The sequence below is a fragment of the Palaemon carinicauda genome, chromosome 31 (assembly GCF_036898095.1).
Source record: "Palaemon carinicauda isolate YSFRI2023 chromosome 31, ASM3689809v2, whole genome shotgun sequence".
Taxonomy (NCBI): Eukaryota; Metazoa; Arthropoda; class Malacostraca; order Decapoda; family Palaemonidae; genus Palaemon; species Palaemon carinicauda.
Window position 1 is genome coordinate 70,112,013 of NC_090755.1, and position 22,579 is coordinate 70,134,591.

The following is a 22,579-nucleotide window of genomic DNA, read 5'->3' on the forward strand; positions in this document are numbered from 1 at the left end:
ATAAACGCAACATACACCTACTTACCTTTTGCTAAATATTTCTCGCATCTCTGCCTAACTGTAAAAATGTGATTCATACAACCGCTACCTCTTCTAAAACAACCCTGTACTTCTAAGATTGCATTCTCTGTTTTATCCTTAATCCTATTAATCAGTACTCTACCATACACTTTTCCCACTACACTCAACAAACTAATACCCCTTGAATTACAACACTCGTGAACGTCTCCCTTACCCTTATATAGTGGTACAATACATGCACAAACCCAATCTACTGGTACCATTGACAACACAAAACACATTAAACAATCTCACCAACCATTCAAGTACAGTCACACCCTCTTCCTTCAACATCTCAGCTCTCACACCATCCATACCAGATGCTTTTCCTACTCTCATTTCATCTAGTGCTCTCCTCACTTCCTCTCTTGCAATCTCTCTCTCATTCTCATCTCCCATCACCAGCACCTCAACACCTGCAACAGCAATTATATCTGCCTTCCTATTCTCAACATTCAGTAAACTTTCAAAATATTCCACCCACCTTTTCCTTGCCTCCTCTCCTTTTAACAACCTTCCATTTCCATCTTTCACTGTCTCTTCAATTCTTGAGCCAGCCTTCCTTACTCTCTTCACTTCTTTCCAAAACTTCTTCGTAGTCTCTTCATATGAACGACCCAATCCCTGACCCCACCTCAGGTTAGCCGCCCTTTTTGCCTCACTTACCTTGCGCTTTACTTCCACATTTTTCTCTATATTTTTCATACTTCTCTACACTATTACTTTGCAGCCATTCTTCAAAAGCACTCTTTTCCTCTTCCACTTTTACCCTCACTCCTTCATTCCACCATTCGCTGCCCTTCCTCATGCTGGCTCCAACAAACTTCTTGCCACACACATCACTTGCAATCCCAACAAAGTTTTCTTTTACTAACTTCCACTCCTCCTCTAAATTACCAGTTTCTCTTACTTTCACTCAGTCATATGCCATTTTCAACCTTTCTTGATATTTACTTTTTACCCCCGGTTTTATTAACTCTTCAACCCTCACTAGCTCCCTTTTACATCCACGTACTCTATTCCCCCACTCATTTGCTACAACTAATTTTCCTTCCACCAAAAAATGATCAGACATACCGTTAGCCATACCCCTAAACACGTGAACGTCTTTCAATCTTCCAAACATTCTTTTAGTTATCAACACATAATCCATTTACGCCCTTTCTACCACTCTTCTATTTGCCACTCATACCCTTTTATACTTGTTTTTATCTTTCTTTTTGAAAAAGGTAGAACTTATCACCATCTCTTGCTCAACACACACATCTACCAGTCTCTCACCACTCTCATTTTCACGCCATACTTCCCAATGACACCTTCTAGCTCTCCAGCGCCCACTCTAGCATTTAAGTCACCCATGACAACTACATAATTCCTTCTACCCAGTTCTTCTACACACCTAGTTAATTCATTCCAGAACTCATTCCGCTCTTCTTCACTTTTCTCACAACCTGGCCCATACACACTGACAAATGCCCAACATTCCCTACCCAACCTAACCCTTACCCACATTAACCTAGATGATATCTCCTTCCATTCCACTACTTTATCTGTCATCCATTCACTCAGCAATAAAGCCACACCCTCTCTTGCTCTTCCCCTTTCAATCCCAGACACTCTACCAGACATTTCACCAAACATCACTTCTCCCTTTCCTTTTATCTTTGTCTCACACAAGGCCAATATATCCATCCTTCTATTCCTAAACATACTTCCAATCTCACATCTTTTACTCTCTATCGTACTACATCCACGCACATTCAGACACCCCAAAACTAGAGTGCGGGGAGTAGTCACTCTCTCCCCAGCTCCACCTCTTTGATGATGTCTCACAGGATTGTAAATACTGGAGAGGGGGTTCCCAGCCCCCTCGTCCCGTCCCTTTTAGTCGCCTCTCACGACACGCAGGGATACGTTAGCGCTATTCTAATTGTTTTTATGCCCCTGCGGCATAATTGACTGTTAGCGAACTGGAGCCAAAAGACCTGAGAAAGGTTTCAGCCTTTTTTCTATAGGGTGAATAGGAAAGTATTCCCGGTCCTACTTAAGAATCGGCGTGAAATTCATGCATATCTTTCGGAATATGAAGTGCAAACGAACAAGAAGGAAAATATTGCTGTATTTACCACGAATGGCAATTTAGAATGTAACCAAGTAACATTTATATTTGTTGACAAAACTTTTAAATGCTGCCCGAGATTCTTTTATCAACTTGAGTTTCCAAGTACCTTATGATGATTACATATTAAAATTGATATATAAGTAATATCTTTCTACAGAAAAGTAGCCTTAAAACTACTTCCTCACAAATGAAATAAAGAGTATCATGATGGAGCATATTTTGTAGCTCAAATGAGAACAACTAAAACGCCCAAATTACGAGTTCATTTCGTCCAAACATAGGTCACATCCGCCCAAATGAAATGCTCCCCTAAAAGCCCACTTTTTACCCATTGTCCTGCTCCCCTAAAAGCCCAATTTTTACCCTTTGTCCTATCTCCTTCCATCTTGCTGACCAACCTCTCTTAACTTTTATTTCCTTGTGCAACTGTGGACTTTTCCCGAAGTTGCCCCTTGGAGCTGAATAGCCTCCCCCGGCCTCAGCGCCCTGTCTACATTGTCCAAACTCTGCAAAACAATCCATTCAAGAGACAAAAATGAAATAGATCGCGTTGTTAATCCTGCTGAAAACGAATATTAACAGGACTATTGAGAAATGGCCCTAGGAAGAAGCGGAAGTATCAATAAATCCATATCTTTGCTTGCATTTAAAAGACACTTTTGTTTTGAGTGACATACTTCATTTAATATAGAGTCAAAGAATGCTGAAGAAGGAATTTTGAGATTGCTGTCATTTCAAGATAATGTTTGGCGCATCAACTTTTCACATGAACGTGTATTGTCTTAGTTTTTTCTTATTCATTGATCTGATACAGCTTTCAGAAGAGTGAATGTGTGATTATTCGTTTGTCAATAGAAGGCGATTCCGTTTTAAGATGAACAATAGTGTATTTAAACCTACTGAAGTGGTTGAATGGGGAGGGCAATATTTAAAAAAACTTTAGTGAATAGCAAAACTGAGAATGAAATTAGCCGTTTGTTAGTCTTCCAATTGAAGTGAAAGTAGTATGTTGGCCAAGGCCCCAGCCACCCGTTATTGGGGCCTTTGACTGGCCACCAGATAGTACTACATTAAATCCTTCTCTAGTTACAGCTTAGTTTTCGTTTGCCTACACATACACTGAATAGTCTGGCCTATTCTTTATACATTTTCCTTTCCTCATACACATGGCGACACTAAGATAACGGAAAAAAAATTCTTTGCTCAAGGGACTAGATATTGCAATGTAATTATTTAGTTGCTAGTTTCCACCTGGCAATGGTAGAAGAGACACTTTGGCTATGGTAAGTAGCCCCTCTAGGAGGACACTCCATAGTCAAACCATTTTTCTTTAGTCTTTGGTCATGCTATAGCCTCTGTACCATGGTCTAGCACTGCCTTGGGTTAGAGTTCTCTTGGTTGAGGGTACACTTAGGCACACTATTTTGTTTCCTTATTTCCTTTCCTCACTGGGCTATTTTCCCTCTTGGGGCCCTTGTGTTTATAGCATCTGGATTACCCTACTAAGGTTGTACTTAAGCTATCAATAATAATAATGATAATACCATGTTTACAATTGGTTTTGAATTTATCAATTGTTTGCTTGGTTCCTTGATGCCGTCCTGATAGAATGGTTATGCATCCAGTGAATCTGACATATATTCATTCTGAGGTGTTTTGGGGCCATTGGAAAAGTTTTAAAATGTTTTAGTAAATTGAAGATGGATCTTTGAAGTGGAAACGAAAGCGGTAGTGATTGATTGCGAAATGCCAGTTGTTATTGACTATGCCTTGCGTATTAGGTTAGGATAGGTTGGGTGGTTAGGTTAGGTTAGTTAATGCTGCGTAGTACAGACGTTGTTGGAATATATAGTCTAGTTTACTTAATTTTGTTTGTTCTTGATGATTAATAGAACTTTCTGGGAAAAAGGTTGATATTCACCATGCTTTCAAGGTTGTGTCCTACAGGTTACACGGCAGGCGTGCTTAAAGGTGACAGAACATGCGTGCTTAATTTCAATTTTTTTTTTTCTAAATGTATATAAGGTTTCACCGAATGTTACCCCATATGGTATACGTCCCCCCCCAAAAAAAAAAAAATAAATAAAAAAGAAACTGTCTTAACACACCTTTCACACCTCCAACTAAAGCGCAGCTTTCTCTGAGCTGTTGTTAATGAACTTTGGTCCTTGGTACTACTTCCTTGTAATTGTTTTTCGTTGATATTGATATTGTAATTACAATACTGGTATTTTTTTCTTTTGTGTCTAGGATATGCTGTTAATGTACTTACCTAGTTTATAGTTGCCAGCCACTCAGAATGTACGTAAAACTTTACATTACATGTAAAAAAGAGTAAATGTTTCAAGAATTTTTTAAAAGATGTGATAATTGAAATAAGAAAATACTGTACGCCTTATATAGTTTTATACGCAATGGGATACTATGTACATAAAATTGAATGCTATGCTTTATTTTTATACGATGGTATTATAAATGCGAGAACTGAACGTGCAGTAAATCCTCCTTATCAAATTCAGTACTTACAGTAAAACGTTTGTGATCACTAAATACTGAAAATGTTGAAAAGTACTCACACTAGTAAACGTAATGCTCAAAATGAAGTCGAATTATAATGAGTTAACCCGTCATTAGTTCTGTATGAGTTTTAACTAAATTATGCTAATTTTGGGATATAATGAACACAACTCATATTTTCAATGCAAATCACGAAAGGAAATGGGAAGTTACTGTGGCTGTTAAAGAAGTGTATATTGCCTCTTATTCGATCTAGTTTTTGGGTCAAGCTGATTATGATAATTATGATTCTAAGTGAAAACTATCTATATATATATATATATATATATATATATATTTATTATATATATATATATATATATATATATATATATATAAATTTGATAGATTTGTTCCCTGTCATATAGTGTTTGTACATTATACACACCATGTTATGATTTTTCATCATATTGTGTATGGTGTTTGTGATATGCTGAACTTTGCTGATGAAAAGGGGTGAATGGGAAACCCTTTCTACTAAAATGCAAATATTATTCTAGAGAATTGAAGCGTAGGAGAATCATTTCTGTGTTGGAATAGCACTGAAGTGTAGGAGAGATATTGAAGTGTTACTATATGAGAAATCTCCAATGTAAAGTATTACGAGGGTTGATATTGGAGAAATAGAAATATATGTTTGTTGTGCTTTGCTAATTTGATGAATTTGCAATAGTCTAGAGGTTGTTCATATTTCATCCTTCAAAAATGATCGTTCACTTGCATTTTCGATTCTTTCATCTTGCTTTTGGTGATGTGTTCTTTAGTAATTTCAATTGTAAACTAAACAATATATTTATAATTGTTTAAATAAAATAAAAAAAAGAAAAGAAAATATTTTACAAAAATTTAAAATATATTGAACAATTTATTGTGAAACTGAAAGAATCTTAGTTTGCGGTTTGTTTCATAATAAAAAAAAATAATACTAATTAGCTACAGCTCACTATTTAAGCAACTAAAAGTTCTTGATCAACATTTAATTGAAGACACTTTTTGTTGTGAAACTTTATTCTTCACATGATTAACTTTGTTCTTTACATAATTAACTTCAAGCTATATTATGTCTGTATTCCTTTTCAGTTTCATTTCGGTTGGAGAAGATATTTTTGTTTGAATTATCATGAGTGTTATGAATGCATATTTTAAGGACACTGGGAATTTCATCGCTAATTCTCAGGAGAGAGAGAGAGAGAGAGAGAGAGAGAGAGAGAGAGAGAGAGAGAGAGACTCCTTTCTTTGGTTTTCCATATAAAAAGGTAATAGGTTGGCCAGGGCACCAGCCACCCGTTGAGATACTACCGCTAGAGAGTTATGGGGTCCTTTGACTGGCCAGATAGTACTACATTGTATCCTTCTCTCTAGTTACGACTCATTTTCCCTTTGCCTACACATACACCGAATAGTCTGGCCTATTCTTTACATATTCTCCTCTGTCCTTATACACCTGACAACACTGAGATTACCAAGCATTTTTTCTTCTCTCAATGGGTTAACTACTGCACTGTAATCGGCCAGTGGCTACTTTAATCTTAGTAAGGGTAGATGGGACTCATTAGCTATGGTAAGCAGTTCTTCTAGGAGAAGAACACTCCGAAATCAAACCATTGTTCTCTAGTCTTGGGTAGTGCCATAACCTCTGTACCATGGTCTTCCACTGTTTTGGGTTAGAGTTTTCTTGCTTGAGGGTACACTTGGACACACTGTTCTCTCTTGTTTTGTTAAAGTTTTTATAGTTTACATAGGAAATATTCATTTTAATATTGTTGCTGTTCTCAAAACAGTTAATTTTTTCCTTGTTTCCTTTCCTCACTGGGCTGTTTTCTCTGTCGGAGCCCCTTTTCCAACTAGGGTTGGAGCTTAACAAAAAATAATAATAGTTGTCTCCTTGATTGTAGCTTTTATTTTAATAATGTTCTTACCGCATTATTTGCTTATTTCTTGCAACTAATAGACGATAGTAACTCAAATAGCTAGTAGTCTTAACAGTGCTTTATATGAAAGACTGATATCAAGATTTTTCAAAGAACAGATGTAAAGGCTTGCCAGTGATAATTGATGTATTTACATCAATCTGTAGCCGAAAGACGAGAATGTTTTTATTGCCTTAATCCCAATTGAAATATTGTATTACGTACTCATTATAGATAATGACTTTCTGTGGTATAATTCAATTTTTTAATTATGGAGTTCTGGATGGGACTCGTATTTCTTTGAGCGGTAGCGATGCAAAGGTTATTTAAGAACGAACATTGGAAGTTCTATCATACATTGCAATAGAAATCCCATCCATGGAGTAACAGTCGTTGTCATAAAATTAATTGATGAAGTTATCCCATTTAGTAGCATGGTAATAACTTCATATATTACTCGGGTGAAGAAATTATAATGCACCGTGGAAGTTACACTATAACTTTGCGTTGAAGTTAGCATCGGGGGACCCTTTGTAATAAATGTAATGATTCACTTCAGTATTACGGTAATATTTTGTTGAAATGATGTTATGTATCTTTCTTGCATAAATTTGATATTTAGCAGGTTAGCAGTTGCTGTCATTTTATTATTATTATTATTATTATTATTATTATTATTATTATTATTATTATTATTATTATTATTATTATTTGGATGGCTTGGGTGTTTTGTAAATGAATGATGGGAAAAGACCCAGAAATATTAAGATTGATTTTAATGTTACCAGTATCAAAGAAAAGTTTAAATAGATGATGAAAATTTTGAAAAAGGAATTTTAAAGAGCATATCACACCTGAGAAGGAAGCGGAAGGATTTTTAATAGGGTAGAAATGCATACATTGAAGGAAATATACTATAGGCAGTAGCCTGCTATTATCGATGTTGCATGAAGTTGTAATTTTGCTTCGCTATACCATATAATGCTTGTGTTCACTTGAACATTGCCAAATATAACTGGGATATATTGCAAAATCCTCATCTTTATTGGAATTGAAAATGCTTTATGCTTGACTTGAGGTGTTTCATCATCTGACGTGTGTGTCCACACTGTCGAAAGGGCAAACATCATTACCAGAACACTATTGTGAGAGGTATTGTCACCGATGACGTCAGAGGCGAATGTTCGTAGTTCGGGTAAAGAACGGCTATACTGGCTGGCACACGATTCCAGAAGTAACATGTTTACTGTATGATATCTGGCTGTTATTTTTCCATATATACAGTATGAAGTTTTCGTGGTTAAAAATAGCTTTTACTTTTTAAAAAAAATGCTATGTATTAGGGTGCATTCTCGTGTCTTTTTTGAAGTTTTTAAAGTAGCCATCTTGCAGTTTATGTAAAATCGTTACGTAGGGTCCCCTTGCAATTATAATACTTCACTGGTGTTTTATTTATTTTCATCTTAATATAGTTCCTGCTGACTAGTATATCTGACTTGGCTTGACGAACAACTAACTCACTCTTAAGCCTAAAAATTCCTCTGAGTGAGAAAACAGATTTTTTTCTTTTTACTTTAACCGTATTCTTTGCCTTGTGAAGGAGTAAAGAAACCGTATTCTTTGCCTTGGGAAGGAGTAAAGAAACCGTATTCTTTGCCTTGGGAAGGAGTAAAGAAACCGTATTCTTTGCCTTGGGAAGGAGTAGAGAAACCGTATTCTTTGCCTTGGGAAGGAGTAGAGAAACCGTATTCTTTGCCTTGGGAAGGAGTAGAGAAACCGTATTCTTTGCCTTGGGAAGGAGTAAAGAAACCGTATTCTTTGCCTTGGGAAGGAGTAGAGAAACCGTATTCTTTGCCTTGGGAAGGAGTAAAGAAACCGTATTCTTTGCCTTGGGAAGGAGTAAAGAAACCGTATTCTTTGCCTTGGGAAGGAGTAAAGAAACCGTATTCTTTGCCTTGGGAAGGAGTAAAGAAACCGTATTCTTTGCCTTGGGAAGGAGTAAAGAAACCGTATTCTTTGTCTTGTGAAGGAGTAAAGAAACCGTATTCTTTGTCTTGGGAAGGAGTAAAGAAACCGTATTCTTTGCCTTGTGAAGGAGTAAAGAGACCATGGAATTATGCAAGACCTTGTTGCACTGATTGTTGCTAGATCCATGTCTTTGTTTTTTGCGCTTGGGACGTCATCGCCACCCATTCCTGCCACCCGTTCCTGCCACCCGTTCCTGCCACCCGTTCCTGCCACCCGTTCCTGCCACCCGTCTAGTCTGGTAATGATGTTTGCCCTTCCGGGCACCTCCAGGCCGTGTTGGGTCACCTCAAGTAATGCCAACCTTCATAGATCAATAACGACGGTTATGAAGAATTTGTATATTTATCAAGTATAATTTTAATGATAATAGTTTTGATAAGTGTTAGTAATAATAATTGTAACAATTTTGATGATTATAATTTTATTATTATTATGATTATTATTATTATTATTATTATTATTATTATTATTATTATTAATATTAAATTAATCCAAAATTCATTAGCAATATTCTAATGCTTATGTGGATAATTCTAATTAGATAAAATAATATACGAATTTTTATATTTATCAGGTATAATTTTAATGATAATAGTTTTGATAAGTGGTAGTAATGATAATTGAAACAATTTTGATAATGATAATTTTATTATTAATATCATCATTATTTTTATTATTATTATTATTATTATTATTATTATTATTATTATTATTATTATTATTACATTAATTCAAAATTTATTAGCAATATTCTAATGTTTATGTGGATAATTCTAATTAGATAAAAAAATATACGACTCTTAAGCTTATTTATTTATTGTTTCACTCATACTAATTGATTTTTAAATACCTCATGAATCCGGGCTTACTGATCATTACTCTCATGATAATATACAATATAAATAAGAATCTTATACATTTCTTTCTTGGGAATTTTCTGTCTTTCCTATTCAACGAGAACAGAAATATCTTATAAATCCGGATTTGCGATGACGAAAAAATAAATACTATTTATTTCTCTGGTTATACTCCCCAGAAACCCTAAGAACTCTTGGCCTTTCTTATTGTTATCTATACGCTTATTTATAGAAGCTTACCTTTCCAGGAATGGCTGGACTACAACCTGCGCTGGAACAAATCCGATTACGGTGGGGTGGCGGATCTCCGGATTCCTCCAAAGTTCCTTTGGACACCAGATGTTCTCATGTACAACAGGTAAGTACTATTGTATTATTCTTTACTAGTGTACGCGACCCGTCAGGAATGACGTTTAAATATGTAGATATACTCACACAGATTCAACCTTTCCCATCCTCTCCCCCCTACCCGAAGGACGGGGAGAGACCGAGAAGTTATACGTTTGGCAATGCCACTCATTGTGAGATACACACACACATATATAATGTGTGTGTATATATATATATATATACATACATTATATATATATATATATACACACACACACACACATATATATATATATATTATATCATAATATCCTCTTACGCCTATTGAAGCAGAGGGCCTCTATCTTGAGCTTTCAATTGAATACTTCTCCATTCATCATATATATATATATATATATACATACATATATATATATACATACATATATATATATATATATATATATGATGAATGGAGAAGTATTCAATTGAAAGCTCAAGATAGAGGCCCTCTGCTTCAATAGGCGTAAGAGGATATTATGATATATATATATATATATATATATGTGTGTGTGTGTGTGTGTGTGTGTGTGTGTAGCCAGACACTTGCTCTTTCTCATATAGGGGAAGGGTACAATAGTGACGAGTATATCGCAGCCTGGTTTGAAGAAAAATAATTAGTCAAATTACTATTTTATTTATATTTTCCTTTGCCTGGCATAGTGGCTGTTCAGTGGGTCACACTCGGGGACCAGGAATTGAAAAAGCTTTCTCTAGTACTACGTAAAAGAAAAGTTTGTTAAAACGCAGTAGATGTGCGTTCTTGCAGCCTCACTCTGATTTTTTTTCTTTACTGAGAGGAAGAACTTTTCCATTTATTCATTAATGTGTCGTTCTTAATCTTAGGCTTGCTGCGGTGAGCATATTTAATTAGTTAAGGTAAATCAAGAAAAGTGACAGGTCAACGTGGGTTTTACAAATAGCAATTTTTTGGTAAATAGAACTAGATTTTGGAAGTTTGACAATTTTATGTTAAAAAAAAGTGTGTTGAATTAGTTGATTCATACATCTACTCTATTCGGAAGGCTCACCTGCATTACGTCTAATCCCACAAACTGCACTATTCATACATTTTATATATATATATATATATATATATGTGTGTGTGTGTGTGTGTATATGTAAATATATGTGTATATATATATAATATATATGTATATATGTATGTATGTATGTATGTATGTATGTTTTTACTGTTTCAGTGTGAGTGTAAACATATCTTACAAAACGAACAATCAATAAATCCAATTAGAATTTATATTTAAAAAAAAAGACATGTCAGATATAAACTGTCGCTGTACACATTTTTTTTCTCAATTTACTGTACATCATGAAGAGTGCCAGTATGTATTGGTCGAAAAATAGAGATTTATTTCTATTTCCTTTGTCTCTTTTATGTCCCTTTATTTGAAGAAACTTGTCAGATGTGTTGCAAACAAAAATATTTTACACACAAGGCTTCTAAGAACACAGTATTGCTGTTATAACAGTTTCAACTAATAGGCTTAATTACATATTTATCGTGGGTTATCTTTATAATTTCTGTTTGAAATATATTAATGAAAAAAATATTGTAAACATACATGTGATTGTTCGGATCTTAATAGTAAGATTTTAGTGACAAGTAAAACAAAAGAAATTTTTGTGTTCTTGTACTCCATTCCAAGATCCTTCTCAGAAATAAACCCGTTTTCGATGAAAAAAAAAAAAAAAAAACATATTAAGCAATATTCATCCCTCAACAACTAGCATATTCAATAGTCAGATTCTATTTGATAGATTTGGTTAGGTAATGCATTTATAGTTCGAAGGCTGGTTTTGTCAATAATTACTCTGCGACAAATTTTACGAACCATATTGACGGGAATGGGAAAGCTATTTTGAGGAGTAAATATCAACGATAAAAGGGAACTTAATGACCCTTTGTATCTCAAGCCAGAAGTAAACAAGACGAGAAAGGCTTTTTAGGATTCGTTTGTCAACATATATTAGTTTGTTTTTTTTTTTTCCAATTACATGACCCCCTCCAGCAGTCTCTGATGAAAGTGAAGTCTACCCAGACATGAAGCTGTTGAGAAACACACAAATAGATTGAATAATTGTTAGCTTCTGTTGAGGAGTATTTCATTATATAGTATAAAAGAGAGGAATAGCCTCATTTTCCAAGTCACAGAAAATTGTCTCCTTAAAGGAAAGAATATATAGGAGCTATAAACGATATTAACTGTGAACTACTGTATAACACATTGCATGCGCAATGATATCTTGAAAGAATAATGCCTCTTAATACTGTAATTTATGTTATATGTACAGTATACATACATACATACGTACATATATATACAATATATATATATATATATATATATATATATGTATATGTATGTATGTATGTGTGTATATATATGTGTGTGTGTATGCAGACTTTTTAAGGGGTAGTGGCACCATATTTCTCTGATCCAATTTTCACCAAAGGCTATTGCTGTAGTGTCAAATACATTTGGTATATACTCGTACACACTCAAAAACAGTGTTATGTTCTTCCTGTCTTGCGTCTTTGAATAGAATAAATCTGCAATAGGGATAGTCCTCTTTTATGCAAATTTTAAAGCCCATTATATGCGTTGCCTCATGTTCAGGTAAAAAAGAAAACATAAGAAATTTTTGGTTTTACAAACTTGTAAATTTACTTTTGAGGCAACGAAACGTCCAAATAGATCTTATCGTAAATATGTGGCCGTTTATCTGAATCGAGTAATTGATAGAGTACCATTAATGTTATATAAGTCTGTTACTATCAAAGAATATGCGTGTTCCTTCCCTTTCTTCTTGTAGGGTACTATTTTTTTCTCTCTCTCTCTCTCTCTCTCTCTCTCTCTCTCTCTCTCTCTCTCTCTTTGTGTTCGCAATCCCTTTTCTCCCTTGGAGATCTCCATAGTACCTTTTACGTCGATCTACTTCAAAGAATATTACCCAAGAGACTTTTTTAATTAATGGGCCTTACAGTTGGCTGGCCGGAAGTCTTCCTTTTTGTTCTTTGGATTAATGCTGAAAAACCTCCTTTGTAGATGGAATTATTTTGCATTGCGCGTGTGTGATCACGTATGTGTGTGTGTGTATGTATATATATACACACACACACATATATATATATATATATATATACATACACACACACACATATATACACACACACACACACACACACATATATATATATATATATATATGTGTGTGTGTGTGTGTGTTTGTGAGAGAGAGAGAGAGAGAGAGAGAGAGAGAGAGAGGCCCTCCGGTTCTATCTTCATAGTTTGGTCAAACGTATTCAGCTAAACCTTTATCCAATAAACTTTTCCGTATAGGTTCAAGAAACGAAAATGCGATGAGGTTTCTGAGAAAGTTGTAGGTTTCTGGTATCGTCCATTCTCTCTCTCTCTCTCTCTCTCTCTCTCTCTCTCTCTCTCTCTCGGAAGTTTTTAACAAGAAGAGAAAAGTTGCTGTTCCCACTACCCAGTTGACCTCCATCCTCCCTGTAAATCCATCCTCATACCCTCTCCCCTTACTAGAGAAACAATCCCCAGCTCCCCCTTCCTTTCCCTTTGAAATCCATCCCTTCTATCACCCCCCTCCTACTTCTCCCCCCATGTTTTGGTTTCATAACTTGTTAGTGGCGGAATACAAGTAGGCTTGTTACCTTCTCTTGGGAAAGATTATGCTTCCATATTTTCTCCTTCGGCTCGCAAAGTCGAAAGGGTTAGTTCGCGAACATAATTTTCTTCCATACCCCCTGGCCTGCCACCTTTGGCTAAGGGGTAGGGGACAGTTGGAAAGGGTCGGGTGCCCTGTAGCTCTTACCCCCGAAGGAGACTTTCGTTCTTATTATTTCTAAGGTTGATGCTTAAACTTTCAGCCTCAGCTACGGGATTATTTTGAACTTTTGGTTTGTGAAGAATTTCCAAGATTTTCAAGTAAAGATATTGATGTATGCTTGTCTGCCGCCGAAGGTAGTGGAAACCAAGAAAGCCATAATGTTCATATCTTTTGTAAGACGGTTGATTAGATGTATTTGTTTATTCCCTTTCATGTTTCAGCGCTTCCGTTGATTATGACGTAGATTTATATGAGTTGAATGATTGAAGGATTTCATAGCTACAATAGTACAATATTATTATTGTTATTCATATAGGCAATAAACCAAACAGCTTTAAACGTTACTAACAAAATAATAAATCTGATTATGGGTTATAAATAACAGTAAAAAACATCAAAACATCGTTTCAGATCACGTACAATTATAGATACATAACAAATGTAATGGAAGGTCCTTGCTGAGCTTATGATTTTGAATTGATAATTAATGTATAAAGGAGTTCGCCCCATTGTTCTCTTGTATGAAAATCTAGTCAACATAATTAATACGAGTACCCCTTCTTGTGTGATAAAATACTGAGTGAAGAACAAACCCTGGTTCAATGATGATGGCAGACGCGCCTATATATAGAAACTGGAGACTTATCATATCTTAAAAGGTAACAGATGACATTTGCCTTGGAATGATTATACTCAGCTAAGATCCTTTGTTCAGAGAGTTCATGCTACTGTAAAAGAATACTATTTGACTTTAAAAGAAAAATTTTTCTGGTGCAACCCAGTAACACAAAATGTGAGCTCTCTTTAAATCTGCACTCTTTGGGGTAGATGCAACAGCTCCTCCTCTAGCTAAACCAGATGGCTGTGTCACTCACTGTCCAACGGAAAAGGCAACCCTTTTGGGAGATGTACATAACAATAAGCATAGTAGTAAGAGACTTCATTCTCCTTATTCCTCTCTTCCTAAAGTTAAACTATTTAGTTTAGATGTTCGGCCCTGTGAAATTAAAACTTTCACTGTACCCAAGGTCCTGATTGTACCTTGATGCTTATGGAGGTGTAGATCTGAATAACATTTTCCAATTTTTTAGAAGGAAAACTAATTTCTTCTCTCCTAATATGTATTTTACTTTTTTCAAGTTGGCAAGAAAAATTCTTTTTACACATGCTGGATAACTGGTAATATTACTGTATTGGGTAAATGTACTTGTGATAGTTCTATCACTGCTGATTATCGCGCATTTTTCATAACTCCATATTATCCAAATTTTTTGAACGTCTTTTGGCAAAGTGTCTAAATTGGAATGCTTAAAGTAATCACCTCTTCCCTAGTTTGCAATTAGGATTCACAAAGGGCTAGGAGCATCTGATGCCATTCTTACCATTTATTTTCTACGAAAATCCCTTGATTGTCGTTTGGACATTGATATGATTGATCTTTATTTTAGTGCTACCGTTAACCATGTAAATCATTACGTTGTATTCAAATTTAAACAGCTAGGAGTAGGTGCATTTATTAGTATCATTACCAAATTATTAAGTTATGGGTATGTTCAGGTCTTGCAATATTGCAAGAGAGGCCCAATGAAGTCTTAGCAGCCCCATCCCTTCGTTTACTCTGATGATCCTTATGGTGGTTTTCACTGCTGAAGGATGACGAATAGGTTGCAAAGACTAGCTATTAAGGTTTAAAGGTAACTCATGAGTAACAGAGGCAAGGGATTGGACAGTGCCCTAGAGACTGGCCACATAAACATATTCACTACCCAAGCCTCTCTGTAACCAAGCTATGATCAGGGAGAGCCAGTTAATGGCTTCTGAAAGGTTCCACAAAACACCCCCATCCCTAGCTTGCAAGAACGGTGTGGTTGTGAACATGGTTGGAAGCTTTCTTGAAATGTGAACGGGGCTCGAACTTCCAACTGTTCTTGGGTCTATTATTTTTTTTATATTAAATGCGTATATGTGGTCTGTCCATGAAAAAAAGCTTGTTATATAAGTAGATGATGCTGTTGCTCTCTCTTCATTAATTCCATCGTCCGAATGTAAGCCTGTGATTGCTGAATCCCTTAATAGGAATCAAGCTAAAATTAGTGTATGATGGAAATTTACGGGGGTGGAGTTTGAAGTTGCACCAATAATGTCTCTTAACCATATAAATCTTGATTGAAAATATACTTTTGAGTAACACTTAGTTTGATTTTTCTTCAGTTGCTCAAAAAGTAGGTTATGGAAAAAGTTGTTCAATCTATCCAGATAAATGTTTAAATTCTTTATTTCTTCCTTGTTTAGAATATTGTTCTCGTGCCTGTCTTCAGCTGCTGACACTCATCCTATTTTTAGGAAAAAACTTGTAGGTAGTAGGTTGGCAGGGCACCAGCTACCCGTTGAGATACTAACGTAGAGAGTTATTGGGTCCTTGGACTGGCCAAACAGTACTACATTGGATCCTTTTCTGTGGTTACGATTCTTTTCCTTTTGCTTACACATACACCAAACAATCCGGCCTATTTTTTACATATCCTCTGTCCTTATACACCTGACAACACTAAGATTACCAAACAGTTCTTCCTCGCTCAAGGGGTTAACTACTGCAATGTAATTGTTCAGTGTTTACTTTCCTCTTGGTAAGGGTAGAAAAGACTCTCTAGCTATGATAAGCAGCTCTTCTAAGAAATGACAATCCAAAATAAAACCATTGTTCTCTGGTCTTGGGTAGTGCCATAGCCTCTGTACCATGGTCTTTCATTGTCTTGGGGCAGAGTTTTCTTGCTTGAGGGTACACTCGGGCACACTATTCTATCTTATTTCTCCTCCTGTTGTTTTTAAAGTTTTTATAGATTATACATGAAAAGTTTATTTTAATGCTGTTAGTGTTCTTAAAATATTTTATTTTAATTATTAATTACTTTTCTTGTAGTTTCCTTATTTCCTCTTTTCACTAGGATATTTTCCTTGTTGGAGCCTTATAGCATTCTTCTTTTCCAACTACGGTTGTAGCTTAATAAATAATAATAATCATCATCATCATCTATTAAATTCTTGTAACCCTAACCCCTGACACCTTCGATCAGTTAGTTTTTTGTGTATGAGTCGCATACAGTTTGTCGTTACGATATAATACTTTTTAGTTAGTGTAAGAAAGAGCTACTGTTTGTTAGAACTTGATGCTACACCTCTTAGATGGCTGGCATATATTGCGTATGCACTTTGGTTAGCAGTTCTGGTGGATATACACACACACACACACACACACACACACACGTACGTTCCTGTCACACTACACTAAGCGGCATTGGCAAACATGTGACTACTCGGTCTCTCCGAGTGAGAGTGAGAATGAGTTGTCAGGGTGAGAGTGAGTAGTTATACCCTGGTGTGGGGAGTTTTAACCTGGAAAAGGGGAGGGGGAAGGGAAGGGGGTGGAAGGATGGAATATATATATATATATATATAATTTGTATGTGTATTTATATATATACAGTATTATATATATATATATATATACACATACATACATACATACGTACATACATACATACTGTATATACAAAGTATATGATATGATTAAGAATCCGCGATCAAGATCACTTACAATGCATTGATACTTATGTCTCATAACCTTACAACTTGTAAATAAATTGTTATTATTACGGAGTAAATAGCTCGCATCTCTCTTCAGGGCTCGTGTCGAATTACAGAATGTTTGTTTTTCCCTTTTGAAAAATTCACATCCAAGGTTTTTGATGGTGGTTGAAAAAAAAATAATTGGTTCCGTACATCAAACACTCCACGAACCTCTTCACTTCGAGTGTTGGAGTTTCCATCAACAAACTTATTTTCTATCTTTATTTTACATTTATTGTTATGTATCAGGTTTATTATTTTCATCCTAAGATAACTTTTATAGTCTCCGTTTTCTAATTGCTTTTTGGATCTTCATCAAAGAGTTTAGAAGATAAAGTATGAATGATTAATTTTATCTATTAACTAGAGTTCATATTTTAATCATATCTGCCTCTCGTGCTCCATTTTCTAATCTTATTATGATTTCGCCATGTCATTCTTTATTCATAAATTTATTTGATTATTTGCTTATCTATTATTTTTTTTTCATCCCTGGTTATGCCTTTGAATCATACTGGAGAACATTCACCCTCCTCCTCCTCCTCCTCCTCCTCCTCCTCCTCCTCCTCCTCCTCCTCCTCCTCTTCAACCACCCGCCTCATCAGTTATTGAACTTCCTAACCTGAGGGCCTCTGGATCTCCCTGAGGAACCTTCACCCTCACTAATTTAACATCTAATCTCCCTCGAGTTTTCTCAACGTCGTCGACTGTAATGAATCCTCGGAGCTTATATTGATATTAATTAACCCCCCCCTGCGCCCCCCCCCCCTATAACTGGATTTACCTGCTTCTGAGGAGAGTGCATTTATATCAGCCTTGGCATCCGCAACTCTGCATTGGTGAAAGTGGTCAGAGTTATCTGTCGTTGAATTGGTTTTTTTATATTCTATTATATGTTCCTTGGAATGCTGGGCGAATTCTATTTGTATGTACACTTACAAGAATCCTCATTATATATATATATATATATATATATATACACGTGTATATACTTATGTATTGCATATATAATGTATATATTTGTATTCGTGCATAATATATATATATATATATATGTATGTATGTATGTATGTATGACACACACACACACACACACATATATATATATGTATATATATGTATAGGTATATGTATATATATATATAAAGTATATGTATGTATATTTATACATAATCATATTTATTTATTATATATATATATATATATGTATGTATATTTATACATATACATATTAGTATATACATATATATATATATATATATGTATACATACATACATACATACATACATAATAATCATATATATATATATATATATGTGTATATATATATACTGTATGTAATATATACATATATATACATACATACATACATACATAATAATCATATATATATATATATATATATGCGTGCATGCGTGCGTGTGTTTATTATACATATTTATGTGTCTGTGTATGTTTGCAACTTGCATATATTCGCACAATCATTATTTTTTTTTATCTTTAATACATACGAGAATAAAAACATATACGCATAAAGGTACCGAGAAATAGCATTGTCAGTACTTAGGTGGTTTGTAGCATCAGGTCAAAGTGCATTTCTCTCTCTCTCTCTCTCTCTTCTCTCTCTCTCTCTCTCAGTACAGAGTTCTCTATAAACCCTAAGGAACCTCTGTGCACAACTGGCAGATAAACACAGTACCGTGTGTGCCATCTCAGAAGGACTACACGTCACCTAGAACGAGAGTTGCAGGGAAAGCGTACACGAATTTGCATTATTCTGTAGTCGAGTCGTGCATGAGACACTTGGTAAAGCCTGGTGGGTGGGGCCCTCATGGCGTGATGTGTTTAGGGAATAGCGCTTAAGATTTAAAGAAGCTTACAGTGCTTGCTTTGTTTAAATGGTTTTATTCTTTCCATCTCTTGTACCTTTTTTAAGTTATGAATGGGTTTTGTGTATGACAAACTCTCTCTCTCTCTCTCTCTCTCTCTCTCTCTCTCTCTCACAAAGAATGGTATGGCTGTAGGCTGTTTCAAATGGGTTTTGTGTTTGACAAACTCACTCTCTCTCTCTCTCTCTCTCTCTCTCTCTCTCTCTCTCACAACACACACACACACACACAAAAATAATGGTATGGCTGTAGGCTGTTTCATTTCTGATTAGTCCCGATGTCATTTGTAATAATAGAATGATCATTGAAGTTGAGGTTTCCACTTTAGTTTTGATTTATACTTTAAACAAATGACTGTATTAGATTTTCACAGGTTTTTTTTTTTTATATATGAAACCAATCGAGGGAAAACTCGGGTAACGATAAGTTTTGTCATTTAGTTGATTTTCACAAAGATACAAGAAAATATATGTTAAATTAGAATAACATTTATTATTATTATTATTATTATTATTATTATTATTATTATTATTATTATTATTATTATTATTATAGGTTTGGACTTATGTGAAACTGAAACAGATAATCTCTGCAAGGAAAATAGTGCTGACTTACAATGTTCGTATTTATTGACGTGGTTAAAGCTTGGCTTAGAATGAAAATGATAGCTGCTATAACATTGTTGATAACAATTATATAGTAAAACTGTAAAGTACGCAAATATACATCTGAACATAGGTATCATTCGTTTGATGGAGAAAGAAAATTTATTAACTTCAAAACCTGGAGGCCAGATACGGGACCTTCCGCTTCAAAGACATGGTATCGTGGTAATCTTTTGCTGACCAAGTGTTAAAATATCTCTCTTCTCCCAAGTTATTTTTTCCCGAAACAGATAATTCTTGTAAGGGTGTTAGTAGTGATTATTGAATTTTTACTCTGATGGAATAGTTCTAAAAAATATCAGTTTTAATGTTGTTACTGCTTAAAATATTTTATTATAATTGTTCATTACTTCTATTGTAGTTGATTATTTCCTTATATCCTTTCCTCACTGGGCTATTTTTTCCCCTTAGGAGCCCTTAGGCTTATAGCATCCTGCTTTTCTAACTAGGGTTGCACCTTGGTAATTAATAATAATAATAATAATAATGATGATGATGATGATGATGATGATGATGATGGCGGCATGCTTCGGTAATCTCGCCAAAGTTCATTCGTATCTTGTTCAACACTTTAGCTTTCATTGAAACTGCTCAAAACTTTAAAGATAGTCGAATTTATCCCTAGTGAAATATCATTAATAATAAGAATATAATGGTGATAGGTTTTGGCCATTCTTAATGGAATGTAATAGGCGTTGTTTTTCTTTTGCTTCGCGAAGCTCAGGTTACGGATACAGCCAGTAAGTTTTGTTATTGTGAATGATTAACCTTTTTAAAGGTTTTATTTAGTTTTATATGTTTATATATATTATATATATATATATGTATGTATATTATATATATAATAATATATATACATATACATAGTGTGTATATATAGTATATAATATATATATATATATATATACAGTATACAGTATATATTTATATATATATAGATATATATATCCAATATATATATATATATATCCAATATATATATATATATATTATATATATATATATATTATATATATATATAATCCATATAGTTACATATCTGAAGCATTTCGTTGGCATCTTTCCGCATTGTTAGAAAAATTAAATAAAAAAAAATCGTTAACAGATTTCATGAACTATTTTCTCCTTTTTTTTCTTTCTCAACACGCATCACGTTAAAGTTCAGATATTGTTCTTTCGGAATTTAATTTCTGTGGAATCTTGTCCCGGTGAAGTTGTTGATCTTTTTCTTCTAGGTGAAGCCGAAATTTTTCATTTGTTTGTACGGTAGGTCGATGTTTGTGTATATATATATATATAATATATATATATATAATATATATATATATGTATATATATATATATACAGTATATATATATATATATATATGTATATGTATACGTATATATATATATATATATATATTATTGATATGATTGTAATAATTATTATTGCTTGCTAACCTACAACCCTAGGGGAAAAAAAGCAGGGTGCTATAAGCAAAAGGGCTCTTACAAGGAAAAAATGGCCAGTGAAGAACTTACTTTCCTTACTTTGACGGCTGCTTTTCCGGTTCCATACAGGGGAACCCCACTCTCTACAGGACCTCCACTGTCGTTATATCTTTTTCATTTAGAGTATTCAACGTTTCATATCACGTATTGCTCATTTACTGTTGAATCATCACGGTCTTACGTCTCATGGAATAAGAAAGTCTTCAATTTCCTCTTGAAAGCCTTAATGTCTTCCATCATTCGGATGTCTTGTGGGAGCTTATTGTATAGTCTCGGGGCCGCATGTTAAAGGCTCTGGAACCTACAATAGACATATATCTAGGTTTCAATAGGAACTAAATAAATAAAGATATAAAGAAATGAAATATTTTAAGAACAGTAATATGATAAATCTTCCATATATAAACTATAAAATCTTCAATATAAATAAGAGGAAGGGAAATAAGATAGAAAAGTGTGCCCAGGTGTACCCTCAAGTAAGAGAACTCTACCCCAAGACAGTGGAAGACCATGGTACAGAGGCTATGGCACTGCCCAAGACTAGAGAACAATGGTTTGATTTTGGAGTGTCCTCCAAAAAGAGCTGCTTACTTTAGTTAAAAAGTCTCTTGTACCCTATCAAGAGGAAAGTAGCCACTAAACAATTACAGTGCGGTAGTTATATATATATATATATATATATATATTTATATATATATGTGTGTATCTATATTCATATATAATATATACATATATATATATATATAATGTATATATATATATATATATATATACTGTATATATTATATATAATTGTATATATATATATATGTATGTATATACATATATATATATATATATATATATTATATATATATATTTATATATATATATATATATATGTGTGTGTGTGTGTGTGTGTGTACGTATTTATCTTATTTATTTACGTAGGAATTTATTGAAGCTATCAAAGGTTTTATCGGTAATTGATTCATAATAAATCATACCTGTATGTTACAATGTTATTCTTAAGAAAAGTATCATGAAGATAATTGTTTATTTGACCAAGAATAAATAACAAAATTCTCCTTTGACAGTTATTCTGCCGCACCTGATTTTCATTTTAATTCGGTCTATTTTGTAAGTTTATTT

The 22,579-nt window shown here is 34.2% G+C and overlaps 1 protein-coding gene across 8 annotated transcripts in view; it reads left to right on the plus strand.

The window, feature by feature from the left end:
- The window catches only part of LOC137624514 (neuronal acetylcholine receptor subunit alpha-7-like), a 290,907-nt gene that overhangs the window by 86,497 nt on the left and 181,831 nt on the right, over positions 1 to 22,579 (plus strand). For all 8 annotated transcript variants that reach the window (XM_068355352.1, XM_068355354.1, XM_068355353.1 and 5 more), the window contains exon 4: positions 9,782 to 9,891. In XM_068355352.1, coding sequence (XP_068211453.1) covers positions 9,782 to 9,891 — 110 coding nt within the window. The remainder of the gene's footprint in view (positions 1 to 9,781; positions 9,892 to 22,579) is intronic.